Source organism: Acipenser ruthenus, chromosome 12 (genome assembly GCF_902713425.1).
Source record: "Acipenser ruthenus chromosome 12, fAciRut3.2 maternal haplotype, whole genome shotgun sequence".
Classification (NCBI taxonomy): domain Eukaryota; kingdom Metazoa; phylum Chordata; class Actinopteri; order Acipenseriformes; family Acipenseridae; genus Acipenser; species Acipenser ruthenus.
The window spans coordinates 17025004-17047677 of NC_081200.1; the positions used below are offsets into that span (position 1 = coordinate 17025004).

The 22674-nt window shown below is 40.3% G+C and overlaps 1 protein-coding gene across 1 annotated transcript; it reads left to right on the top strand.

Annotated features, from left to right (window-relative positions):
• Window positions 1-2908: 2908 nt before the first annotated feature.
• Window positions 2909-22433, top strand: stk25b (serine/threonine kinase 25b). Its single transcript, XM_034029525.3, has 11 exons — window positions 2909-3262; window positions 9571-9801; window positions 17199-17255; window positions 17531-17639; window positions 17816-17973; window positions 18264-18449; window positions 19310-19455; window positions 20480-20591; window positions 20746-20817; window positions 21229-21365; window positions 22019-22433. Exons 1-11 carry the CDS (start codon window positions 3239-3241, stop codon window positions 22056-22058), a joined length of 1272 nt encoding a protein of 423 aa, XP_033885416.1. The 5' UTR covers window positions 2909-3238; the 3' UTR covers window positions 22059-22433.
• Window positions 22434-22674: the final 241 nt, after the last annotated feature.

Below are 22674 nucleotides of genomic sequence, written 5' to 3' on the forward strand. Positions count from 1 at the left end.
TTTTTTATTATTATTATTTTCTCCACAATTTGAAATGCCCAATTAATTTTAGGCTCAGCTCACCGTTACCACCCCTGCACTGACTCGGCAGGGAAGATGAACACACGCTGTCCTCCGAAGCGTGTGCCGTCAGCCGCCCGCTTCTTTACACTCTGCAGACTCACTGTGCAGCCGCCTCAGAGCTACAGCGTCGGAGGACAACGCAGCTCTGGGCAGCTTACAGGCAAGCCCGCAGGCACCCGGCCAGACTACAGGGGTCGCTGGTGCGCGGTGAGCCGAGGACACCCTGGCCGACCTAACCCTCCCTCCCCCCGGACGACGCTCGGCCCCCGTCCACGGTCGGCTGTGGAACAGCCTGGACTCGAACTGGCGACGTCCAGGCTATATATAGAGCGCATCCTGCATTAACGAGTGCTTTTACTGGATGCGCCACTCGGGAGCCCCAAATTTCACCCTCTTTATTGATGACATAGTGCAGTATCAGATATCATGTTTTAAAATAAAGAACGTTTACTCTAACGTGTTTCTTCTCAATCTGCACATTACATCACTAATGGAAGTATCGGAATATTTGCTGCATTCTTATAAAAGTTAATCACAGTTGTTAAAGTTAAATGCAGCTGTTTGTTTGGGGATTTTTTTAGTTTCTGTTTGTGTCAAATGAAACAGTTTTTGCAATTATTGTGCACAATGTGTAATACGTGCAACTACTGTTATACACTGCAAGAAATGTTCGCCTTGCTTCACTCGGCACCATACATTTTCAGTCTTGGCTACTTTATGCTGCTCAAACCCCGAGGAGATATTTGATGTGTTCGAAGTTTTAATTGACTTAAATCATGTTTGTATTGTAAACTATTTCCTGTGACGTCAGACCTTTGGTACTTGTCCGTCAACCCAAAAGGGGCCCACCCAAATTTCCATTCCAAGCTACGCCCCTGCTTAAACACCTTTCAGAAACATTCTCAAGTTGCACAATTCTCCTCTGGCGACATCTGGTGGCCTAATTAGATTTTTATACCTTCTTATGAACACCAGAACATAAGAAAGTTTACAAACGAGAGGAGGCCGTTCAGCCCATCTTGCTCGTTTGGTTGTTAGTAGTTTATTGATCCCAGAATCTCATCAAGCAGCTTCTTGAAGGATCCCAGGGTGTCACCTTCAACAACATTACTGGGGAGTTGAATCCAGACCCTCACAATTCTCTGTGTAAAAAAGTGGCTCCTATTTTCTGTTCTGAATGGATTTTAATAATACATCTATTAAAAAATAAACCTATTCAATTTGCATGTATGTACGGTATGTAATAAAAGCTGACCACAGTAAATGAGTGCAGTAGTTTTCCCATGCTTTCCCCAGTTATACTATGTATTTACTATAGTTTACTAAAGTTCCTGTCTATATCTAATGCTTTAAAGCTAAACAGTGATAACTAAAGCTTACCTCTTTTTAGCATTTGATTTATTTTATAATATTTACTTTCTAATTCTCAAGTATCATCCTATTGCTTTTGAAAGCTTACACTGTGTTTTACTGGTACCTTTAATTTCTGTGTTAGCCTCACGCCCACTGTAACAATGGGAGACTGGAACCCTGAGTACTATCGACTATGGAATTTACCTTAAACACAGGAAGTGATATACCAGCACTTGTTTATTATCAAGCATAATACATTTGCTAATTATCTCTCAGTTTCCTGCTTTACCGTCAGAAATAGTAAGGCTCATCACAATAATAATAATAATAATAATAATAATAATAATAATAATAATAATAATAATAATAACACATTATTATTATTATTATTATTATTATTATTATTATTATTATAGTGCCGGGGGCGTTTCTTTACAATATTTGCCAGAAGCCCCGCTGACCATTGAGACCCAGCGTTTATTATGTAACATCACTAACATCGTCAGATACTTAAGATGCAATCATGGAGAAGCCACCAACATGATACAACCTTATAGCATTAACAGAACTAAATTGCAACATCCCAGCAACATCGTTTAAAGGTTGTGTCAGTGGGTATTAAGTAACAGTTTTATTTGAGTACACCCCCTAAGTATAAAGCGAAAGTAAACAAGGATATGCAAAACGTTAGAAAATTAACAAGTAGAAGAACGAATCTACATTGAAAATTAATAATAATAAAAACAATAAAATCCACTAAAAGACTACATCCAGTATGACGCGCATTGTATTATTATTATTCATAACTCGCCGATTAAAAAAGTCCTAGCGATTATTGGAAGTTTTACGATGACAGAAATAAAAACTAAAAAAACATAATACAGGAAAAGTAAAGCCACATAAAAAAACACTGTACAAACGGAAGTTAAAAAAATCGACAGGCAAGTTTTAAAAAGCATATTTTGAGACGGCTTTTAAAAATATTCAAAGGTTCAGATTCCCTGGTCACTTTTTGAAGAGCATGGAAAATGTGAGGCGACTTTTCATTGGATCATTTAGTAACGTACTATTTTCTTTAAATTCATTGGCTCTTATTTCATTACTAAAGAACTGATTGGCCCAAATGTGTACGTGTAGTAAAAATAGTACGTGTAGTTAACAAAATGGAACGCGTAGTATTTTTCATTTTCATATAACTAGTATGATTATAAAGTTATTGTTTTTGTTATTTATTGAAAATAGCAACGTGTTAAAATTCACCACATATCAACTAACTCACTGTTATACTACTACTACTAACAATAATAATAATAATAATAATAATAATAATAATAATAATAATAATAATAATAATAATAATAATAATAATAATTGAGAAGCAAGCAACCATAGAACCAAATATATCCATTAAATATATTTAATAGAACCACCGCATGATGGTACGTTGGGATTTGTAGTTCACAGCGCAAAATACAACTTCCATTATGCAATGGCGTAAACAGGAGGGACCTGCGCATGCGCAGTACGTACCTCTTCGTCTCGAGTCAAGCGAGAGAAGCTGGGAGAGTCTCTTCAAATAGAAATAAAATATTTATACTGGATTTTTTTCAAGTTAGCCATCTTATAGATGGAGGTACGAAATAAATATCTCCGGGGCTGTGCGACCTTTAGTTGTGTCAACTGAAACCAAATAGACCGCGAGTAGAAGGGGAGGCTGTCTAGGATAGAAGAACAGGAAAAAAATAAAGAAAGAAAATAAATCTTCCTCCTTCCAGGCGGAAAGGGCTGCGGCTGCCCTGTATTAGACCAGCCCGCCTGCAGAATGGCTCACCTCCTGAGGAACCAGGTAAGGCCGGTGGGGTGGGGGCAATACTTTTCTTGGCATGGGTGAGAAAACACAGACTAAATCATGATATCACAGCCGTATAGTAACAAAAACAAATCGTTGTGTTATCTTAAATTCTACGGCCAATTTAGTGTCAGATTCAGAACGCAATTCCTCAAAATACATTTAGAAGATAATTATTACACTAGTACATGTAATATTCCCGAATTCCTCTAGTTTATCCCAATGGTCGGATGTGTACTGTTGTTGTGCACGACTACATGTGTACCTGTAGCTTTTGGAAACCTCAGAACTGACAATGTTAGATAAATATATTTTTAAACGCGTTTGTCTTTTCGGCACCTAAGACGATTTATAAGGTTTGTAACTGTCCGACGGGGTCAGTTTTTGTTTTAATTAAAAAAAAAAAAAAAAAGTATCTGTTTTATTTATGCGCTTCCTTTTTGCCTTATTAATCTTGTTTCATAATACGCATTATATAGTATAATATTACTGTTTAGCTAGCTATGTTAAAATATAATTAAGATATTGACGAATTTGTCGCCCTGATTACCTTTAGTTACGAGAGTGATCAACTGTTTATATAAATCAAAAAGTGCTGAAGAAACTATCAATAACATATCAATTAATATATACAACCAGGTGACACCACTAGAACAAAACATAATAAAGGTCGTGATCCTGGCTAAAGAATTAGGAGTGCATTATGTAATGAGAGAGTTACAAGTAGCAGGTCTTTGTACAGCACTTTATGCACTAGCTGCAGAGCAGAAAGCCAGTACAAAGATCTGACAGCTAGACCAGCAGTGGGCAATCAATCAATCAATCTTTATTTTATATAGAGCCTTTCATAGTGGACCACCATCACAAAGCGCTTTACAAGATGCAATAACAAAAAGAAAATCCATAATACTTTAAATACAGAGAAATGCATAATACATTAAATACAGTGACAAATGCATAATATATTAAATACAGTGAAAAATGCATAATACATGATATAGTAGCATAATACATGAAATAGCAGCAACAACACAGCAGCTAATAGCAGACAGCAGGCTTAACCCGTTGCGGTCAGACATTACAATTTTCCCTTTCCGGTCCAATGTTGGACCCTGTCCGACATCCTCAAAAAGACGTAAAACACTGGTCTCTAGTCGTTTTTTCTCCGGAAAATACTGAGAAAACCTTCCAATGGCCGAGTGAGACCGATGAAAGCTGAAAGAAGCTGAAAAAAACAACAACAAAAAAAGGGGGAAGATCTGAGCAATACACATAGCCCCGGCACCACAGAGGGACATAGCGGATCAGCAGGTTGAGGAAGTACTCAGGACCTGTGTGATGAAGGGCATTGTAGGTGAGCAGGAGAGTTTTGAAAGTAATCCTGAGCTTTACAGGTAGCCAGTGCAGCTGGGCAAGACGGGGGGTGATGTGATCACGTTTTATATATCTGGTAAGGATCCTGGCAGCGGCATTCTGAACTAGCTGCAGTCGGTTTATGGTGCGTGCCGGGAGACCACCATATAGAGAGTTGCAGTAGTCGAGTCGAGAGGAGACAAATGCATGACAAAATATCTCCACATCCGGGAGGAAAAGGTAGGGACGGACTTTTAGATACGTTTCGAAGATGGTAGACGGAAGATTTGACCACAGAGGAGATGTAGGCATCAAATGAGAGGTTACTGTCAAGAAGTACACCAAGGCTTCATACAGTGGGGAAGTTTTAGATCCTACTAGGAGTTCAGATTTGCTAGTGTTCAGCTGAAGAAAATTGGCAAACATCTAGGCCTCGATGTCTTAAATGCAAGTCAAGAGCCGGACCATGGCAGAGGGGCTTCCAGGGTCGAGTTTTAAGTAGAGCTGGATATCATCAGCATAGATGTGAAACATGAGGCTGTGTTGGCTGATGAGGTGACCCAAGGGAAGCAGTAGATATTGAAGAGAAGGGGCCCAAGAACAGATCCTTTGGGGACACCACAAGTGAATAGGTTTGTGACACCACTGCATCCAGCATAGAAAACAGTCTGCATGCGCCTGGATAGGTAAGAGGACATCCAGGAGAGACAGGTTCCAGAGATCCCAGCATACTTCTGAAGACGGTCAAGAAGAATGCCATGATCTATGGTGTCAAAAGCGGCTGTTAGGTCAAGGAGGACAAGCACAGAGGGAGCACCAGCATCAGCAAGCAGGAGATCATTCATAATCCGGGGCAGAGCAGTTTCACTACTGTGATGCGGCCAGAAGCCAGATTGTAGAGATTCAAGCAGATTGTTATCCGTGAGATGTTACATCAGCAGACTGGCTACAGCCCTTTCGAGAGTTTTGGAGAGAAAAGGGAGATTGGAGATGGGACGGAAATTGGATAAGTTATCCAGGTCGAGGGAGGGTTTTTTGAGTACCGGCATAACTCGGGTAAGCTTAAGGGCAGCAAGAACTGAGCCTGAGTCCAGGGACAGGTTGAGAGTGTGCCTAATGGAAGGAGCAAGATTAGAAGCACAGAGACAGACAGGTTAGTCGGCCAGGGGTTCAGCGGGCACGTGGCAGTAGTTGATTTAAACAGTAAACCAGAGACATCAGCAATGGAGAGAGGAGAGGGCAGGAGGGGCAACCGGAGGAGAGTCAAGGTGGTCAAGTAGTAGACTGGGTTTGTGGTAGGAGAGCATAGAATAGATGTATTCATTTTTGTTTCCGAAAGAAGGAGAAGTCATGACAGGTAATGAATCAAGGAGTTAGAGCAGTTTGTAGACTCCCAGATAGAGTTGCATGTGGCCCCACTGTATACACAGAGGGAGGTGGGTGGATCAGAGGGAGTGGACAATAGCTAGAGGGAAAATGACTAGGGTAGAACAGCATGAGGAGACGAGAGTCCAGAACCTGCAAACAGGTTTCCATCTCTTGGGTCTCAAGAACAGGAGTTGGATAGCAACCAGGGGGAGGAAAGTTAAGAGTTGCAGCAGGCTACAGAACAGGTCAGTAATACAGTGGAGGACAGTGTTGGTGCTGTTAGCAAGCCTGCTGATCAACAGTGTGGACAGTCATAGTGGGGGATTCAGTTATAAGGCATGCAAGTCCCTTTCACACTGGCACTCCTAGCCAGTTCCCGACCTTGGTAATGGCTACCCAGGTCACAATCCCTCATAGTGTGAAACCACATACCTGGGTCGTACCCAGGTTGCAGCGACCCATCTCAGGATGTAGGTAGACACACTTTGACCCAGGTTGAGCGAGACAAAATGCATGACAGCAGTTCGTAAGCCAACAAAATAACAAACAGCCACGCCTGCATGAAGGTTTCATTTCCACAAGGAACATTTCTGTTTATTCTGTTGAGCCATATTTTTGTTGATTGAGACACACCATGAGCCAGATTGCAGCAGGGATGAAGAAACATTTGCTCTAATCAACATTTGGGCCGACGGTTCAATACAGAGAAGCCTGGATGGAAGCATCCTTAGCAGCTGCTTCCGGGGTATTGATACACACATTGTGTACTTGCGTCTGTCCCCCAGGTCAACCCTGCTTTATCAAAAGCAGTGTGAAATTACATAGCCGACCCGCATGACAGCGGGTCCTGACCTGGGGAAGTTCCGACCCGGGTAGAGCATGCCAGTGTGAAAGGGGCTATAGACAGGAGGTTTTGCAGCAGGGACCCAGTAAACAGCAGTGTTGGAGGTGTGCTCAACAGAGTAGATAGTGCCACAAACATGTAAGGACAAATAACATTCGTATAAGGAGGTCAGAGGTCCAAAGTTCACTGAACTCGGTGCCAGACTGAAAGAGAAGGAGAGATTTAACACAATAATTGGGTTAAATAAATGCTTAGAGAATAAATGCAGAACAGAGGGTTTTGGGTTCATAGGTAACTGGAGCACCTTTTTTTTGGGGGGGGGGGGGGGGCAGAGTGATTTTTTTCAAGAAACATGACTTGCAGCTTAATGATAGAGACACAGCTGTTCAGGCATGGAGAATAGAAAGGGAGACTAGAAAGGATTTAAACTAGCTTTCTTTACATGACATATTGTATCGTAATAGAAGTATGTATCATTTGTATCGTGATACAAGAACCAAAATATAGCTCCTGTTCACCAAATGGTTCATGAATGGAAGAATGTGTGTGTTTTATAGTTGGTATGAGTACATACTCTTTCTATCTCATTTCATTTTTATCTTAACAAATTATTTGATGTTATAATGCATCCTACAAGTAGCCCATCAGGACCATTACATGTATCGTATCGCAACCTGCATATTGACGTTTTTAAATCGGGTACTATCTTTTTTGAGTAGGTCATCAGTGTAATGGAGGTCAGTGAGGTACAAAGCGTTCAGACATGTTCTCACCATGTGAAGCATAATTTACCCAGCCTTTTCTCAAGCACGTGTACATTGACTACAGCTGGAGGAATTTGGTCCCCCTGAGCTGGAACTCCATGCCAAGACCAAAATCCACAGATGTGTAGACCAAAACAGCCAATAACAAACTGCTAGTATTGAAACTGAGTTTGAATCACACCTCAAAATCCAGAAAATTAGTGGATTTGACTAGTGAGAGTAGTCAGTTCCTGACAGGTTTTACATCTGGGCCATGTTACAATGAAAATAAAGCACTGGAAATCTGGGGGAAAAGTCATTGACATTTTAAGCTGATAATGTGAATGAAAGGTCACATATGAGTGTAGAGAATATTCAATATTTGATCTACCATTCAACAAAGCCACATTATCTGAATAGGGTTTTTTGTTGTTGTTCAAAATTGTGATAACAAAATCTGTTCAATCAACAAGAAAGTTTGCATTATCTTCCCTGCGCCTGACTTTTATCCACCGTACATCCCTGCAAAGCTCACACTGGTCATAAGCTGGTCACCCCCTGGCAACCGGTCTACCCGAGTTCCACTTAGATCTGAGACCAAAACAAAGTAACAATAGAGGGGTCTTTCAGTCCCATGAGATGGGCAAATCCTGCGGTCTATTCATTTTCATAATGACATAATGCGTCGGATATTGTCATTCCAGTTTTCCAGGATTGTATTGTTTGGTTGTCATGGTATAGCTCTGAGTGTGACTGATGCAGATGTGATTTGCTAATCTGATAGGTCTTGTGACATCCAAGATTCTTTTTGAATATAAAGTTTCTGAGCATGCTAAGACCACAACTAATCCCTAATGGCTACACAATATTGGAATGCTCCTTAAATTGGGTAATGTTGATGGTGGAGGTTAAAGATTTAAACGAAGATGATGAATTTTCATGATTACATTGAATGTATTGTTCAATAAATGAAACTGATCTCCAGTATTGTTCTTTTCTGACTGGGTAATGTGTGGGTATTTGTAGATATGAGAATTTGAACAATTCAGGTCAGAATGTGCCCCATTCTGTTTTTTTTTTTAATAATGATGTATTATGTGAACTTATTATTTTACTTGCCTTGTGCAAAACATGTTAGACAGTTCAATGTATTTGTTGGTTTTAAGTGTACAGCAATGTAGAGTGTCTAACCAAAACAAGCATGAAGCATTTGGGTGGCAGAAGAGTTTTAACACTTTGAATAGTTATAAATAATATGGCCCACTTCACTTTTGGAGCAGTTGTACAATACGCAAGGGGACAACTAGCCTGCATTTGCTATTTTTAAATCAGAACTTAAAAGCACAGTGTTGTTAAATTTAACACTGACATATAAATTAAATCAAAGAAGACCAAGCACTAAAATACAATACCTTGCTATCTGTTATCAGTGCTTTACCTGTATATTCTTCCATAGTTGCCTCTGCACTCAGTCAGAAAGCAGACTTTTGACTGTGTTGTTGGTTTATACTCCCAGTGAGTCTATATACGGGGATGCAAGCACCACCCAGTTTGCTATGGTACAAAGTCAACGTAAAAAGGGTCTACATAGTGTATCAAGGCAAATTGCTCTAAGTCTTTGAATTTGGAGGCCAGGAGATGCTTTCAAATCTAAGCTCAGCTACTGACTTGCAGTACAGTGAGACCAGGGGGGTCATTTTTGTGTATGTGTGTACAGTATTATTTTGTTATTGGTGTGTTAACATACACTTCCTTCAGGTGTTTTGGTGAATAAAACAAATGTACCTTCATGATTTTCACTGACTCGTTTTAGATGCACTTTCAGGTTGTATGATTGGATTTGTTTTAATAGGAAATTAAAACTAAGAGGGGCCAGAAGTCTATTTTGTTTGAAGTATCAGTGAATGTTGTTCGAAGGGTAAATTTGCTTCCTTCATGAGAAGTCACCCTCTCATATTCAAACTCACATTGACATGAAGTGCTGTGTTTCTGTGTAGAACTCGCGGCTGGACCCAGAGGAGTACTTCACTAAGCTGGAGCGCATAGGGAAGGGCTCGTTTGGGGAGGTGTACAAGGGGATTGATAACCGCACCAAGGAGGTGGTGGCCATCAAAATCATCGACCTGGAGGAGGCAGAGGATGAGATCGAGGACATCCAGCAGGAGATCACGGTGCTGAGCCAGTGCGACAGCCCCTTCGTCACCAAGTACTACGGCTCCTACCTCAAGGTACAGTGCAACACTGCGTCATACTGTCTACATTCCTCTCAACATGCCGTTGGTATGCAATTTCAGTAAGTTTCGTGCAGACTTGCTCCTTTTCAATGTTTATTTTCTAAGGGCTCACAAAATACTGCAACGTTTATTTTTTGAAACCACATGAAACGTTTTGCAGGGTCCGACCAGCAGCTGACCGTACGGTCTGGACGGAGATATCCAAGCTAAGGAAAGTCAAATGAAACCGGTGTCGGTCATACCTGATGTATTCCTAGTGTTGTCTTTGGATACCAGTATCTCTGCCCCATCAGCGTGTCATCAGCTCAGCTGGTCAGAAGTGACTCACAAACTGAAAATGGTAAAACCTGTTGTGTAATTAACAGGTTTCATGGTGTTGCAATGAATTATTATTATTATTATTATTATTATTTGTTTATTTAGCAGACGCCTTTATCCAAGGCGACTTACAGAGACTAGGGTGTGTGAACTATGCATCAGCTGCAGAGTCACTTACAATTACGTCTCACCCGAAAGACGGAGCACAAGGAGGTTAAGTGACTTGCTCAGGGTCACACAAGGAGTCAGTGGCTGAGGTGGGATTTGAACCGGGGACCTCCTGGTTACAAGCCCTTTTCTTTAACCACTGGACCACACAGCCTCCTATCCCAGTCAAATGTGTACTCTAAAAGGTGAGTGTTTTATTTTGATATTTTGTAAGCTCCTGAAAAATAAACATTCAAAAGGAACAAGCCTAGTTCTAGGTAATGTTTTTCCCTTCTGTGCTTAAAGTACAACTCAGAACTTTTGTATTGATTTTTTATATTGTGTTTGCATTGCCTACTGTGATTGAACACCAAGAAACTATCTGAGGTGTAATGATTAATTGTGTGTCGATGAATGGTGATTATTTCCTTGCGTGATATATCCTGTCGTGATACAAGACCAAACAACATACAGTGCCTATAGAAAGTCTACACCCCCTTGAACTTTTTTCACATTTTGTTGTGTCAGTGCCGCAGAGTTTCATGCATTTTAAATGAGGATTTGTTCCACTTATCTACACACCATACTCCACACTGTTAAGAGGAAAAAAGTTTTTATTGAGAAAAAGATTATATATTAAAAATACAAAACTGAAAGATCATAATTGGATAAGTCTCCACCCGCACCTTTGGCAGCAATTACAGCTGTGAGTCTGTTGGGATAGGTCTCTACCAACTTTGCACACCTAGATTTGACAATATTTGACCATTCTTCTTTACAAAATTGTTAAAGCTCTGTCAGGTTCCCTGGGGAGCATTGATGGACAGCAATCCAAGTAATGCCACAGATTTTCGATTGATTTAGGTCAGGGCTTGGACTGGGCCACACAAGGACATTTACCTTTTTGTTCCTTAGCCACTCCAGTGTAGATTTGGCTGTATGCTTTGGGTCGTTGTCATGCTGAAAGGTGAACTTCTGTCCCAGTTTCGGCTTTCTCGCAGAGGGCAGCAGGTTTTCCTCAAGGACTTCTCTGTACTTTGCTCCATTCATTTTCCCTTCTATCCTGACAAGTGCCCCAGTCCCTGCCGATGAGAAACATCCCCATAACATGATGCTGCCACCACCATGCTTCACAGTAGGGATGGTGTTCTTTGGGTGATAAGCTGTGTTGGGTTTGTGCCAAACATAACACTTTGAATTTAGGCCAAAAAGTTGCATTTTAGTCTCGTCAGACCACAAAACTTTTTGCCACATGGCTACAGAATCTCCTGAGTGTTTTTTGCATGCTTCAAACGGGATTCAAGGTGGTCTTCCTTGAGTAAGATACAGGCCAGATTTGTGGCGTGCTTGGGATATTGTTGTCACATGCACACTTTGACCAGTCTTGGCCATAAAAGTCTGTAGCTCTTAGAACGTTGCCATTGACCTCTTGGTAGCCTCTCTGATCAGTTTCCTTCTTGCTCGGTCATCCAGTTTGGAGGGAAGGTGATTGGTTACACCTGAGCTAATTTAGGATTGCTATTACAAGGGGGGTGGACACTTATCCAACCAAGCTGTTTCAGTTTTTATTTTTAATTAATTTTCTACAGATTTCTAGAATATTTTTTTCACTTGGAAGTTGTGGGGTAGGATGTGTAGATCAATGAAAAAAAAAACTATTTTAATACATTTTAATTCTAGGCTATAAGGCACCTAAAAGTGAACATTTTTAAGGGGGTGTAGACTTTCTATAGGCACTGTAGTTCATTGAAGTTGACCAAATGGTTTTTGAATGAAGAATAAGTGTGTTTATAGTTGGTATGAATAAATACCAACTATAAAACACACTTTTTGTCTTCCTATCCCATTCATTTTTTGTCTTTCATGTTAATGGTCCATCATTAAATGACCATTTGCACTTATTCTGCATCATACATGTACCCCACTGGGACCATCAATTGTATCGTGATGCATATCGTGATACGTATCGTATCATGACGTGTATTGTTACACCTCTAGAACACAGTGCAGAGATGCCAGCGGTGAAGAAGGGAAACCTCAGGACAATTACTAACTGTTTTATTGAACTTGTATAATACAGCCATTTCATGAACTGCAAAACACAAACGTAGTCATTAAAATTGTAAAACTGAACTACCTAATTAGAGGTGCCCTGAAAATATGTAAAGATAACCCTAAATACATTGTCGCAACTCATTGGTTAAAGAAATGAACACACAAGAAGCAAAACCGACTGAATGTATTTTAAAACTTCTTACTTTCACTATGAATTGATATGAATATTTCATCTACCAGATAAAACATTATGTATTAACTTAGTAAAAAACATACTTCAAAACAAATATGCCTACCGTTGCACAGGTGGAAAACCTCCTTGTGAAACACATTTTAAATGGCCAACATGCTACAAGGCTAGGTTTTGGCAGGTGTCTGTTTTGGTTTTGTATTTCTTGCACTTAGCAAAATTTGTCAGTGGCCTGATTCGTTTTCACTTCCTAAACAGCTGTTTCCATGATGTCATCTTCATAAGAGACAGACAAACTCCTCGGGAATGAATATTAAAACACCTTTGCTGCTAATCCACAGCTAGTCCAGCCCCACCAACATGGCATTGATGTATAACCATGGGCTACATTGTGTTGATTTTGAGAAGAAATATACTAATAAGTATAATATACAGGCAATGCTTTTCATACTGTACTGCTTAATTAAAAAAAAAAAAAAGAAATACAAGAGTCAGTCATTTATTTAACAGCATTGCGAGAACAACTCAGCATGTTTTTTGGCAGAATACAGAGGTGGCATGTGTCATTCAGATATGCTTCGTACGGATTTAAAATCAACAGCTGGGTAATCCAAAGGAGATGACATTTTAAATTGTAATGTTTCAGTAAATTGTGTAAATTGAAGATACTAACCTTGACTTGGCGCCTTGGGTTTTGTTCAGCCTGAGTCAACCTTTTATCCCACGACAATGTTTGATCTGCCAACCATTATTGCTTAGTTATATGATAAGTAGAAGCCACTGCCCCATCAAGCTGCATTGAGGTTCCAGATTGTGTTATCCTGTGATAAGACATGGTGAAGTTTTGATAAACTGTGGACAGCTCGCAGCACAGCCAGATAGATTTACTAAAACCAAACCAAGAGAAACTTTGACAAAATGTTCACAATGCTGCAAGAAGAATGAAATAATGGGATCTACTCTACTCGTACACTCGTGCAATAGAATAGATGTAACTAGTCATCAAAATGTCTCTGTTCCAACATTAATGTACAATTAAAGTTACATAGAATTCCATGTAACACGGTTCAGTCAATCACTTGTGCTTCCAGCGCTTTCGTATTTGATTCTAACATGACTTGATCTGAATGACAAACAAAAAAGGTGAATTTATTTAGCGGAAAATTTAGCATAGAAAATAACCCTTTTATTGGAGGCATCTGATTTATAATAGTGTGTGTAATACAAGAGGCAGCCTTTGGCTCACACTGTACAAAAAATGTAAGCATGTACACACTGTAACAGGGATGCCCTACATTCTTTTTATATGTAAATGTACTGTGGTTGTGTACATTTACACAACACTTTTAAAGATTTGTCTAGAAGTATACAAAATCAGTTGAACCCCTAAAGTTAGTCATGTCTGACTTCTACAATACAACACAAAGATGAGAACTTGAATTTCTGCTTTTTACATGTACAATTAAAAGAAGAAAATACAATTGTAATTAAACCTGTCTTACTATTAGTCATCGTGATTTCCACAGACCGTTCCTGTGCTGACCTGATAAGCACTAATCATTTTTTGGAAATTCATGTGAAATTCTATGCAAATTGCTTTGTTGCCAAGATACTACTGTAAAACAGGATGAACTGGATTAAGGCGTGAAGATTTCTGGATTTTTCTTTGTTTATTATGAATCATTGTGCAATTCATAACTGCTTCTTATTGTGTTACAGAACACGATGGAAAGTTTACAAGAAACACATTGTTACCTTTTCTGTGTACTGTGTTGTCTCTATTGCAGCGTTATATTTTTAAACATATTGCCGACCTATTACTCTCACATCATGGGTCATAAATCAACTAGGCAATACATTTCTCAACATTTACTTGTGAGCATTCACCAGGAGAAAAAACAATGTCTTCTAAGGATCGCAGTGTATCCAGATCACGCTCCCTCCTGCAACAATGCTGGTCTTCTGTTCCCACAATACGCCTCTCATTTCAATCCGAGCACCAGTATTGTTGCAGGAGGGAGCAGGCACTGGGTACACTGCAATGTTTAGAAGAGAAATCTCCTTCTCCTGGAGCACATTCCCTAGTAAAAGTTGAAAAACTGAATCCCTTTTTTGATTATCTGTGATGTAAATACGATAAAATATCAAAACTGTCAGGAATATGTTGAAAAAAAAATGTTGAGATATGGACAACAGCTAATACAGCAAAGGAAAGTCATGTGTTTCTTGTAACCATTGCAGAGGGTTCTGTATCACTTTAAGGCCTGGACACACAAACAGTACAGTACGTCCATTTATTATTACACAACATTATCACATATTTACTTCTATTATTTCTCAAATCATAAAGTTGCAAAATGCACTGCTTTTTATAATAAAAGCAAACTATATATGCTACATTGAAGAGTATAACAACACTGTACGGTATAGGCTACACGATGTTCAAAGGCTATACCTAATGACATATTTGATGTACAGTATTAAAAGAAATGAGGATTCCCGTTAGTTCAATATGTAATACTTGAATCATGTTCTTCCATGCTATGGGAATCTATAAATTAAGAAGGCTGCAAAATGTGTGCATTTTTTGTAAAGTTTTTAAACTGACTCAGAAATTACTATTTTTAAAGTGGGACAACTTCTCATCGGAGCCCTGCATGACCTAGAGAGGTTTGACCAGAGAAAAGGGTCCTGCGACAAAAATAAAAACAATAACTGAGCGACATTTAATGAACTTTAATATTGGATGTGCAGTACTGTGCAAAAGTTTTAGGCAGGTGTGAAAAAATGCTGTAAAGTAAGAATGCTTTCAAAAATAGACATGTTAATAGTTTATATTTATCAATTAACAAAATGCAAAGTGAGTGAACAGAAGAAAAATCTACATCAAATCAATATTTGGTGTGACCACCCTTTGCCTTCAAAACAGCATCAATTCTTCTAGGTACACTTGCACACAGTTTTTGACGGAACTCGGCAGGTAGGTTGGCCCAAACATCTTGGAGAACTAACCACAGTTCTTCTGTGGATTTAGGCAGCCTCAGTTGCTTCTCTCTCTTCATGTAATCCCAGACAGACTTGATGATGTTGAGATCAGGGCTCTGTGGGGGCCATACCATCACTTCCAGGACTCCTTGTTCTTCTTTACGCTGAAGATAGTTCTTAATGACTTTCGCTGTATGTTTGGAGTCGTTGCCATGCTGCAGAATAAATCTGGGGCCAATCAGATGCCTCCCTGATGGTATTGCATGATGGATAAGTATCTGCCTGTACTTCTCAGCATTGAGGAGACCATTAATTCTGACCAAATCCCCAACTCCATTTGCAGAAATGCAGCCCCAAACTTGCAAGGAACCTCCACCATGCTTCACTGTTGCCTGCAGACACTCATTCGTGTATCGCTCTCCAGCCCTTCGGCAAACAAACTGCCTTCTGCTACAGCCAAATATTTCAAATTTTGACTCATCAGTCCAGAGCACCTGCTGCCATTTTTCTGCACCTCAGTTCCTGTGTTTTCGTACATAGTTGAGTTGCTTGGCCTTGTTTCCACGTCGGAGGTATGTCTTTTTGGCCGCAAGTCTTCCATGAAGGCCACTTCTGACCAGACTTCTCCGGACAGTAGATGGATGTACCAGGGTCCCACTGTTTTCTGCCAATTCTGAGCTGATGGCACTGCTGGACATCTTCCGATTGCGAAGGGAAGTAAGCATGATGTGTCTTTCATCTGCTGCAGTAAGTTTCCTTGGCCGACCACTGCGTCTACGGTCCTCAACGTTGCCTGTTTCTTTGTGCTTCTTCAAAAGAGCTTGGACAGCACATTTGGAAACCCCTGTCTGCCTTGAAATTTCTGCCTGGGAGAGACCTTGCTGATGCAGTATAACTACCTTGTGTCTTGTTGCTGTGCTCAGTCTTGCCATGGTGTATGACTTTTGACAGTAAACTGTCTTCAGCAACCTCACCTTGTTAGCTGAGTTTGGCTGTTCCTCACCCAGTTTTATTCCTCCTACACAGCTGTTTCTGTTTCAGTTAATGATTGTGTTTCAACCTACATATTGAATTGATGATCATTAGCACCTGTTTGGTATAATTGTTTAATCATACACCTGACTATATGCCTACAAAATCCCTGACTTTGTGCAAGTGTACCTAGAAGAATTGATGCTGTTTTGAAGGCAAAGGGTGGTCACATCAAATATGGATTTGATTTAGATTTTTCTTCTGTTCACTCACTTTGCATTTAGTTAATTGATAAATATAATCTATTAACATGTCTATTTTTGAAAGCATTCTTACTTTACAGCATTTTTTCACCTGCCTAAAACTTTTGCACAGTACTGTACAATTGTGTTAATATGTGCAGCTTATTTCTTACAAATGTGCTCCAGTAAATAATAACATGCTGACCTGGAAGTATCACAGAATTCCCTAGAGTGCAGTTACTGGTAGAACTCAAACTAAAAGCATCAGTTTATACCTTGCCCAACACTTTTTAAAACATCTGATTACATGTGTGAGAAGCAGTTTAATTATAGTGCCTAGATTGTCAAGTCGTTTGCCACTTTCCAGCATTGAAACCACAGATTTGGGAAGCCTGCGCTTCAGTAATAGTTTTGGAAGTCTTGGATGAAGGTGTACTTTTCTTTTTGTTTATTAGCCTCTCTGTGTTGCCTTGTCTTTGCAGGGGACCAAGCTCTGGATCATTATGGAGTACCTTGGTGGTGGCTCAGCCCTGGACCTGGTAAGTTCTCCCAGCCCATGCCTCCCAGCTCAGCTGCTGGATTCAGAGAAATAGCTTCAGTCAACCAGCCTGTGTTCTCGCTTATTATTTTAAGGAATAACCCTGTTAAATCATACTATCTGCTTTGCTGAAGGAAGTCAGCGACACCAGTGTCTTACAACAGCAGTGTGGCTCAGACATGGTGTAAGTAACACTGAAATAGAGGCTGACAGTGTAAATAACAGTGAAATAGATTCCTGTCACAGACAGCCTTGACCCCCTCCTCTGTCTCCCAGCTGAGGCCTGGCCCCCTGGAGGAGACCTACATCGCCACCATCCTGCGGGAAATTCTGAAGGGTCTGGACTACCTGCACTCGGAGAGGAAGATCCACCGGGACATCAAAGGTACCAGCACTAAGGGGCAGCATTCACTCAGTAACCCTTCCCAGGTCACCATGTGGTAGTTTGTGTTCCATAGAGAGCTTCAATTGCCTTGAACTGTCAAGCATGTCGAAAGAGCTATCCTTTATTAATGTCCTCGGGCTGGATTCACTTATATCTTTTCTCTTTTCTCCTGGCAGCTGCCAATGTCCTGTTGTCTGAACAGGGTGACGTGAAGCTGGCGGACTTCGGGGTGGCAGGACAGCTGACGGACACCCAAATCAAGAGGAACACATTTGTGGGGACACCCTTCTGGATGGCCCCTGAGGTTATAAAACAGTCAGCCTACGATTTCAAGGTGAGCCTCCGGACACTTCCCAGAGACTTGAGCTGCACCTCACAGACCTTGATTACCTGTAATCCTGGACTAACTCATGTTACCTTAGGTAAAGTAGACCAAGATCAGTGCTAATCAGGGTCTGTGAAATTAGCCATGTGTATAACAAAACTCTCACTGCAGGCACAGTATTTTTCATCCCATTTACATCCCTTCTGTTTTTAAAAGTGTAACCCTTATCCTGACCCTATTAATGTGCTGCTTAGTATTTCATTATAGTGTGGAGCTAATCTCCTGTATTACCATTGCAGGCAGATATCTGGTCCCTGGGGATCACAGCCATCGAGCTGGCGAAGGGCGAGCCCCCAAACTCAGACCTGCACCCCATGAGAGTGCTGTTTCTCATCCCCAAAAACAACCCTCCCACCCTAGAGGGTACCTACAGCAAACCCTTTAAAGAGTTTGTGGAGGCCTGTCTCAACAAGGACCCACGATTCGTGAGTATTCAAATCTCTGTTCACTCTCTACAGCTCCAGCCCCCGTCCTGGCTGCAGTTTAGAATAGATGCCTTTTTTTCCAGGAATGATGTAAGTGTTATTCTTATGTGAAGTGGATTATCCAGGGACAGTAGAGGTAAAGCTGCCATTCAAAGGCTTAGTCATCTTGATAATCCCTGAAAAATAGATGGCTGTCTAATAAAAAAAACTGGACTAACACATCACTGCAGCTGAAAGGAGGAGTTAGCCTATATTATGTAAGGCAGTACTTCCTTGAGTAAAGACACAGTTAACCAAGACAAAAAAAACATGTTTGCATGTGCTGCAGGATCATTATAGTCAACCATCTTTGTGTATTGAGGTCAACAAAAGAGCCAGCATCAGACATCTTTGTGTATTGAGGCCAACAAAAGAGCTAGCATCAGAATGTGACCTTTACATCTGTAAATGGTGTTTTTTTTCTCTTTATAAATGTTACTTTAACTTGCCAGCAAATATCTCTCATTTTGCTCAGATCAGGGAATTGAATTCAGAAATGCTATCTGCGCTTTCATCTCTTTGTAAAGGTTAAAAAATAAATAGTCTCCCTGGCTACTGAATCTTATTGCTTTCTGAGATGATTAAAGCAGAACACTTGAAATGCATACGTATTTGAATTGAAATTCTTGGACAAATGAGTCCACCCCCAGAAAACCCATCTTGTACAGCAACCAGCAAATGACCAGTACAAAACCTAGAGGTAATCCTTAATGGAGACAGTTGCACTAAAAAAAACAAAACCAAAAAAAATATTGGGTACCGTACCCTCTTCTGATTGTCTGTCTGTCTCTCCTATCTATCTATCTTTCTCTCTCTCTCAGAGGCCCACAGCCAAAGAGCTGCTCAAGCACAAGTTCATAACACGCTACACCAAGAAAACGTCCTACTTGGCAGAGCTCATCGACAGATACCGGCGCTGGAAATCTGAGGGGCATGGGGAGGAATCCAGCTCAGACGATTCAGACATGTGAGTATTCATGTTCCATACTCCTAGCAGTGACTTGGAAGAAATGAACTACTCTTAGGATACACCACACAGTCTAAAGGCTAGTATGTTCTTTATAGCATTTACAACACTTTACCATACACCCTAATCAATAAGCACAGCACACAAACCAGGATCAGAGGACACAGTTGGAATAGGCTTAGAACACTGGTGAGTGTGTGGGATGGGCTACTTAGTCATGTTAAGGCAGAATCACTTGGATCCTTTAAGACCCAACTTGACAAAATCAAAATCAGCCACTAGGAACTGGACAAGCTTAGATGGGCCGAACAGCCTCTTCTCATTTGTACATTTCTTATGTAATATGCATTTTGCAAATATATAAAGTGTAAAGACATTTAATACATTTGAAATAATGTATAACTTGTATAGGATTGGAATACATATTAACATGTCATTATAACTAAATACAATGTTGATGTGTTTGGAAATTCCATGTCCAGTTGCTGATCAAGAATACTTTAAAGTTTAGCTTACTAAAGAATTGCTTTCACGATGCCAGTGTAATTAGGTTGGGATCTTCATTTAAAGGCAATAAGTTGTTCTTGGTGTTTCTCAGTCCCGGAACAATGGCACTCTATCATTCAATAATGATATTGTCTAAAATAAATTTAATTTAGAGACAACGCTGTCAACCTGATTGCAAAATACAAAATAAGTTATCTGGACACTAACAAAATGTTAATTTAAAAGTATACAATAAGCCAAAAGTCCCATTATAAAAGAAAATGAAATGCACATTCCTTGCTGTGTAAACAAAGATTCCACTTTGTCCTGGTGTTCAAAAAAACAGCTGTCTATCAGTTTATACTTAATGTACAAAATCTGGAATGAGGTTTTCTTAATTATATCGTTTTGGCATACTAGTGTAAATAATTACATTTGACACTTCTGGCAAAGAGAAATTTGGTCATTTTTGGTTCCAAATATTTTTCTAAGCTCTTAACATTGATAGCCTCAACCGACAGCCAGTCTGTTTTCACAGGGATGGGGATGCAGAGGACAGAGACCAGTGTCCAGTCTGGACGTTTCCTACTGTCCGGCCAAGCTCTCTAAACAAACTCCAGAACGGAATATCCCTTCCACACTCACAGAAGGTGAGCCTGGGGTTTAATTAGACTCTCTGCATAAGTATGTATGGCTCCATGTTGTAGGCGCTTATGTTAAAATGAGCACAAATACATTTTTTTTGACTGTTTCCTCCTGTCCTTTGACAGGGTTTGACACATTGTTTTATTTCCACTGTTGCAGAATGCAGATGCAGTGAAGAGGCAGCCCAAATCACAATGTTTGTCTGCACTGGTGACACCCATCTTCAGAGAGGTAGGTTTTGAGCAATTCCATGCAGAGTTTACATCAGTTTAAATGCTTATCATCCGACTGAAAAAATCACTAATCTAAGATGTTTCTCACCTCAGGTGGTTGTAAAATATGCCCTTTGTGACAATAGAAGTTGACCTTAAATTAAATTTAAAGGCTTTAAAAGGAGCTTAAATTACATACAAAACCAGATACGAACAACAGGTTCTTCAGTCTGCTACAGAACCTCACTGAAATGCGTCTCTGAGGAGGAGCGTCCAGTCCTTCTGCTTGTCAGCATTTCACAGCACAGCCAGCTTCAAAACTTTTGTCAAGGTTCAGCTCATAGAAATAAAATAAAATCTGAAAATAACTGCTTTATAAACATCATTCAATCTCCCAATTTTGCACTGGCATTTTGTTTGCTTTCTGCAGTTGAAAGAGAAGAGACGAGCGAGTGGTAGGAGTCTAGGAGCAATAGAGGAGCTTGAGAACGCCTTTAACCTGGCGGAGGAGTCTTGCCCAGGCATCTCAGACCGCCTCGTCACACACATGTTGGAGAGGGTGCGGAGGTGAGCAACTGGAGGGGCTAGCTGGTGGGACATCTTACCCTAGTTTACATTAATTTGAAGAGGAGACCATTAGATTATGGGGAATTTTATTTTTTAATATTGACACAATCAAAATGGTTACTTCTTGCCCTGGCAGATTAATCTGAAAATCCAGCTAATCCTCTATTTTAAAACAGTTTACAAATTGGCCTTTTTCACCGATGTACAGGGTGAGCGTGTCTTTACTGAAACTGGTCTCACGTGATCATTTTTTAGGAGAACACTGTTCCAGGGGATTGCTATACCCCGCCCTCTGCCAGCAGATTAATGTGGTCTGAGGAATAGATATAATAAGGTAGAAGTAGAAACAAATGCACCACCTCTCCAGCACAAAAAACAAAACCCAAACCAGCTTGCAGTACTGGAAATGTTATTTGAGGGACGAGCTCGGTGAAAACATCAGCAGTTTTGCAGAATAGACTGCAAGTAGAACAGGGTAAATACTTACATTGCCGCAGACATGCCATGTGCCCTAGAGGCCGTGGAGATCAATAATAAAGCCAACCCTTAATGCTATTCTTGTACTCCTACTTTTAAGACCAAAGTCTACAGACATGTATTGCTGGACATTTCCTTGTTTGACAATAACCCGCCTTTTCTCTCTTGCTTCTCAGGTTTTCACTAAATGGGAACAGTGTCCCTTCCGCGCGGTGAGGCTGTGTCTGCGTCTATTTAAATTCTCTGTCCCTTCCAGGGAGAGCCATCTGGACAAACCTCTCCTGCTCCTAGATCCACCCTCTCCCTAGGCCAGATCTGGACCTGACCAACCCCCCCCCCCCCCATTTTACCTGCTGCTGAGAAAAGCAGAACAGTAGCTGCCACTCCCCAGGGGGGAGTCAACACCTCATAGGTCTTTTAATTAGAGGTTATAATTAAGATATTTTTACAGTTTTCTTTATGAATGAAGAACGTTTAAAAAGAAAGACAGACCGCTATGTATTAAGTTGTATTAGATATGTCATATACAATAACATTGATTGGAAGTGTTAAATGGGTTACACATAAAGCCCTGTCTGTTTTAGAACTTTATTTGATGGTTTTTTTTTTTTTTTTGGAGTAAATGAGTTGCAGTGCTCATGGGTGAATGTTGTGCCTGGTGAAAGTTGGTTAAATAAGAGGGTTTGGACTTGAAAATCAGGGCATCTGGAATATTCACCCCCTGATCAGCAAGTATGAATATACATTTTGCAGTCACATTAATCTAAACTTTCAAAGATGAATCAATAACATTTGTAGGTGAGAGCTGGGAATACTGTCACAGACAAGCTCA

Bases quoted from the DNA above. Each gene is read 5' to 3' on its own strand.
- stk25b (XM_034029525.3), top strand. From the start codon at position 3,239: ATGGCTCACCTCCTGAGGAACCAG. The intron at 17,256-17,530 runs GTAAGTTCTCCC...TCTGTCTCCCAG, and splicing joins GTGGCTCAGCCCTGGACCTG to CTGAGGCCTGGCCCCCTGGA. The intron at 18,450-19,309 runs GTGAGTATTCAA...TCTCTCTCTCAG, and splicing joins TCAACAAGGACCCACGATTC to AGGCCCACAGCCAAAGAGCT.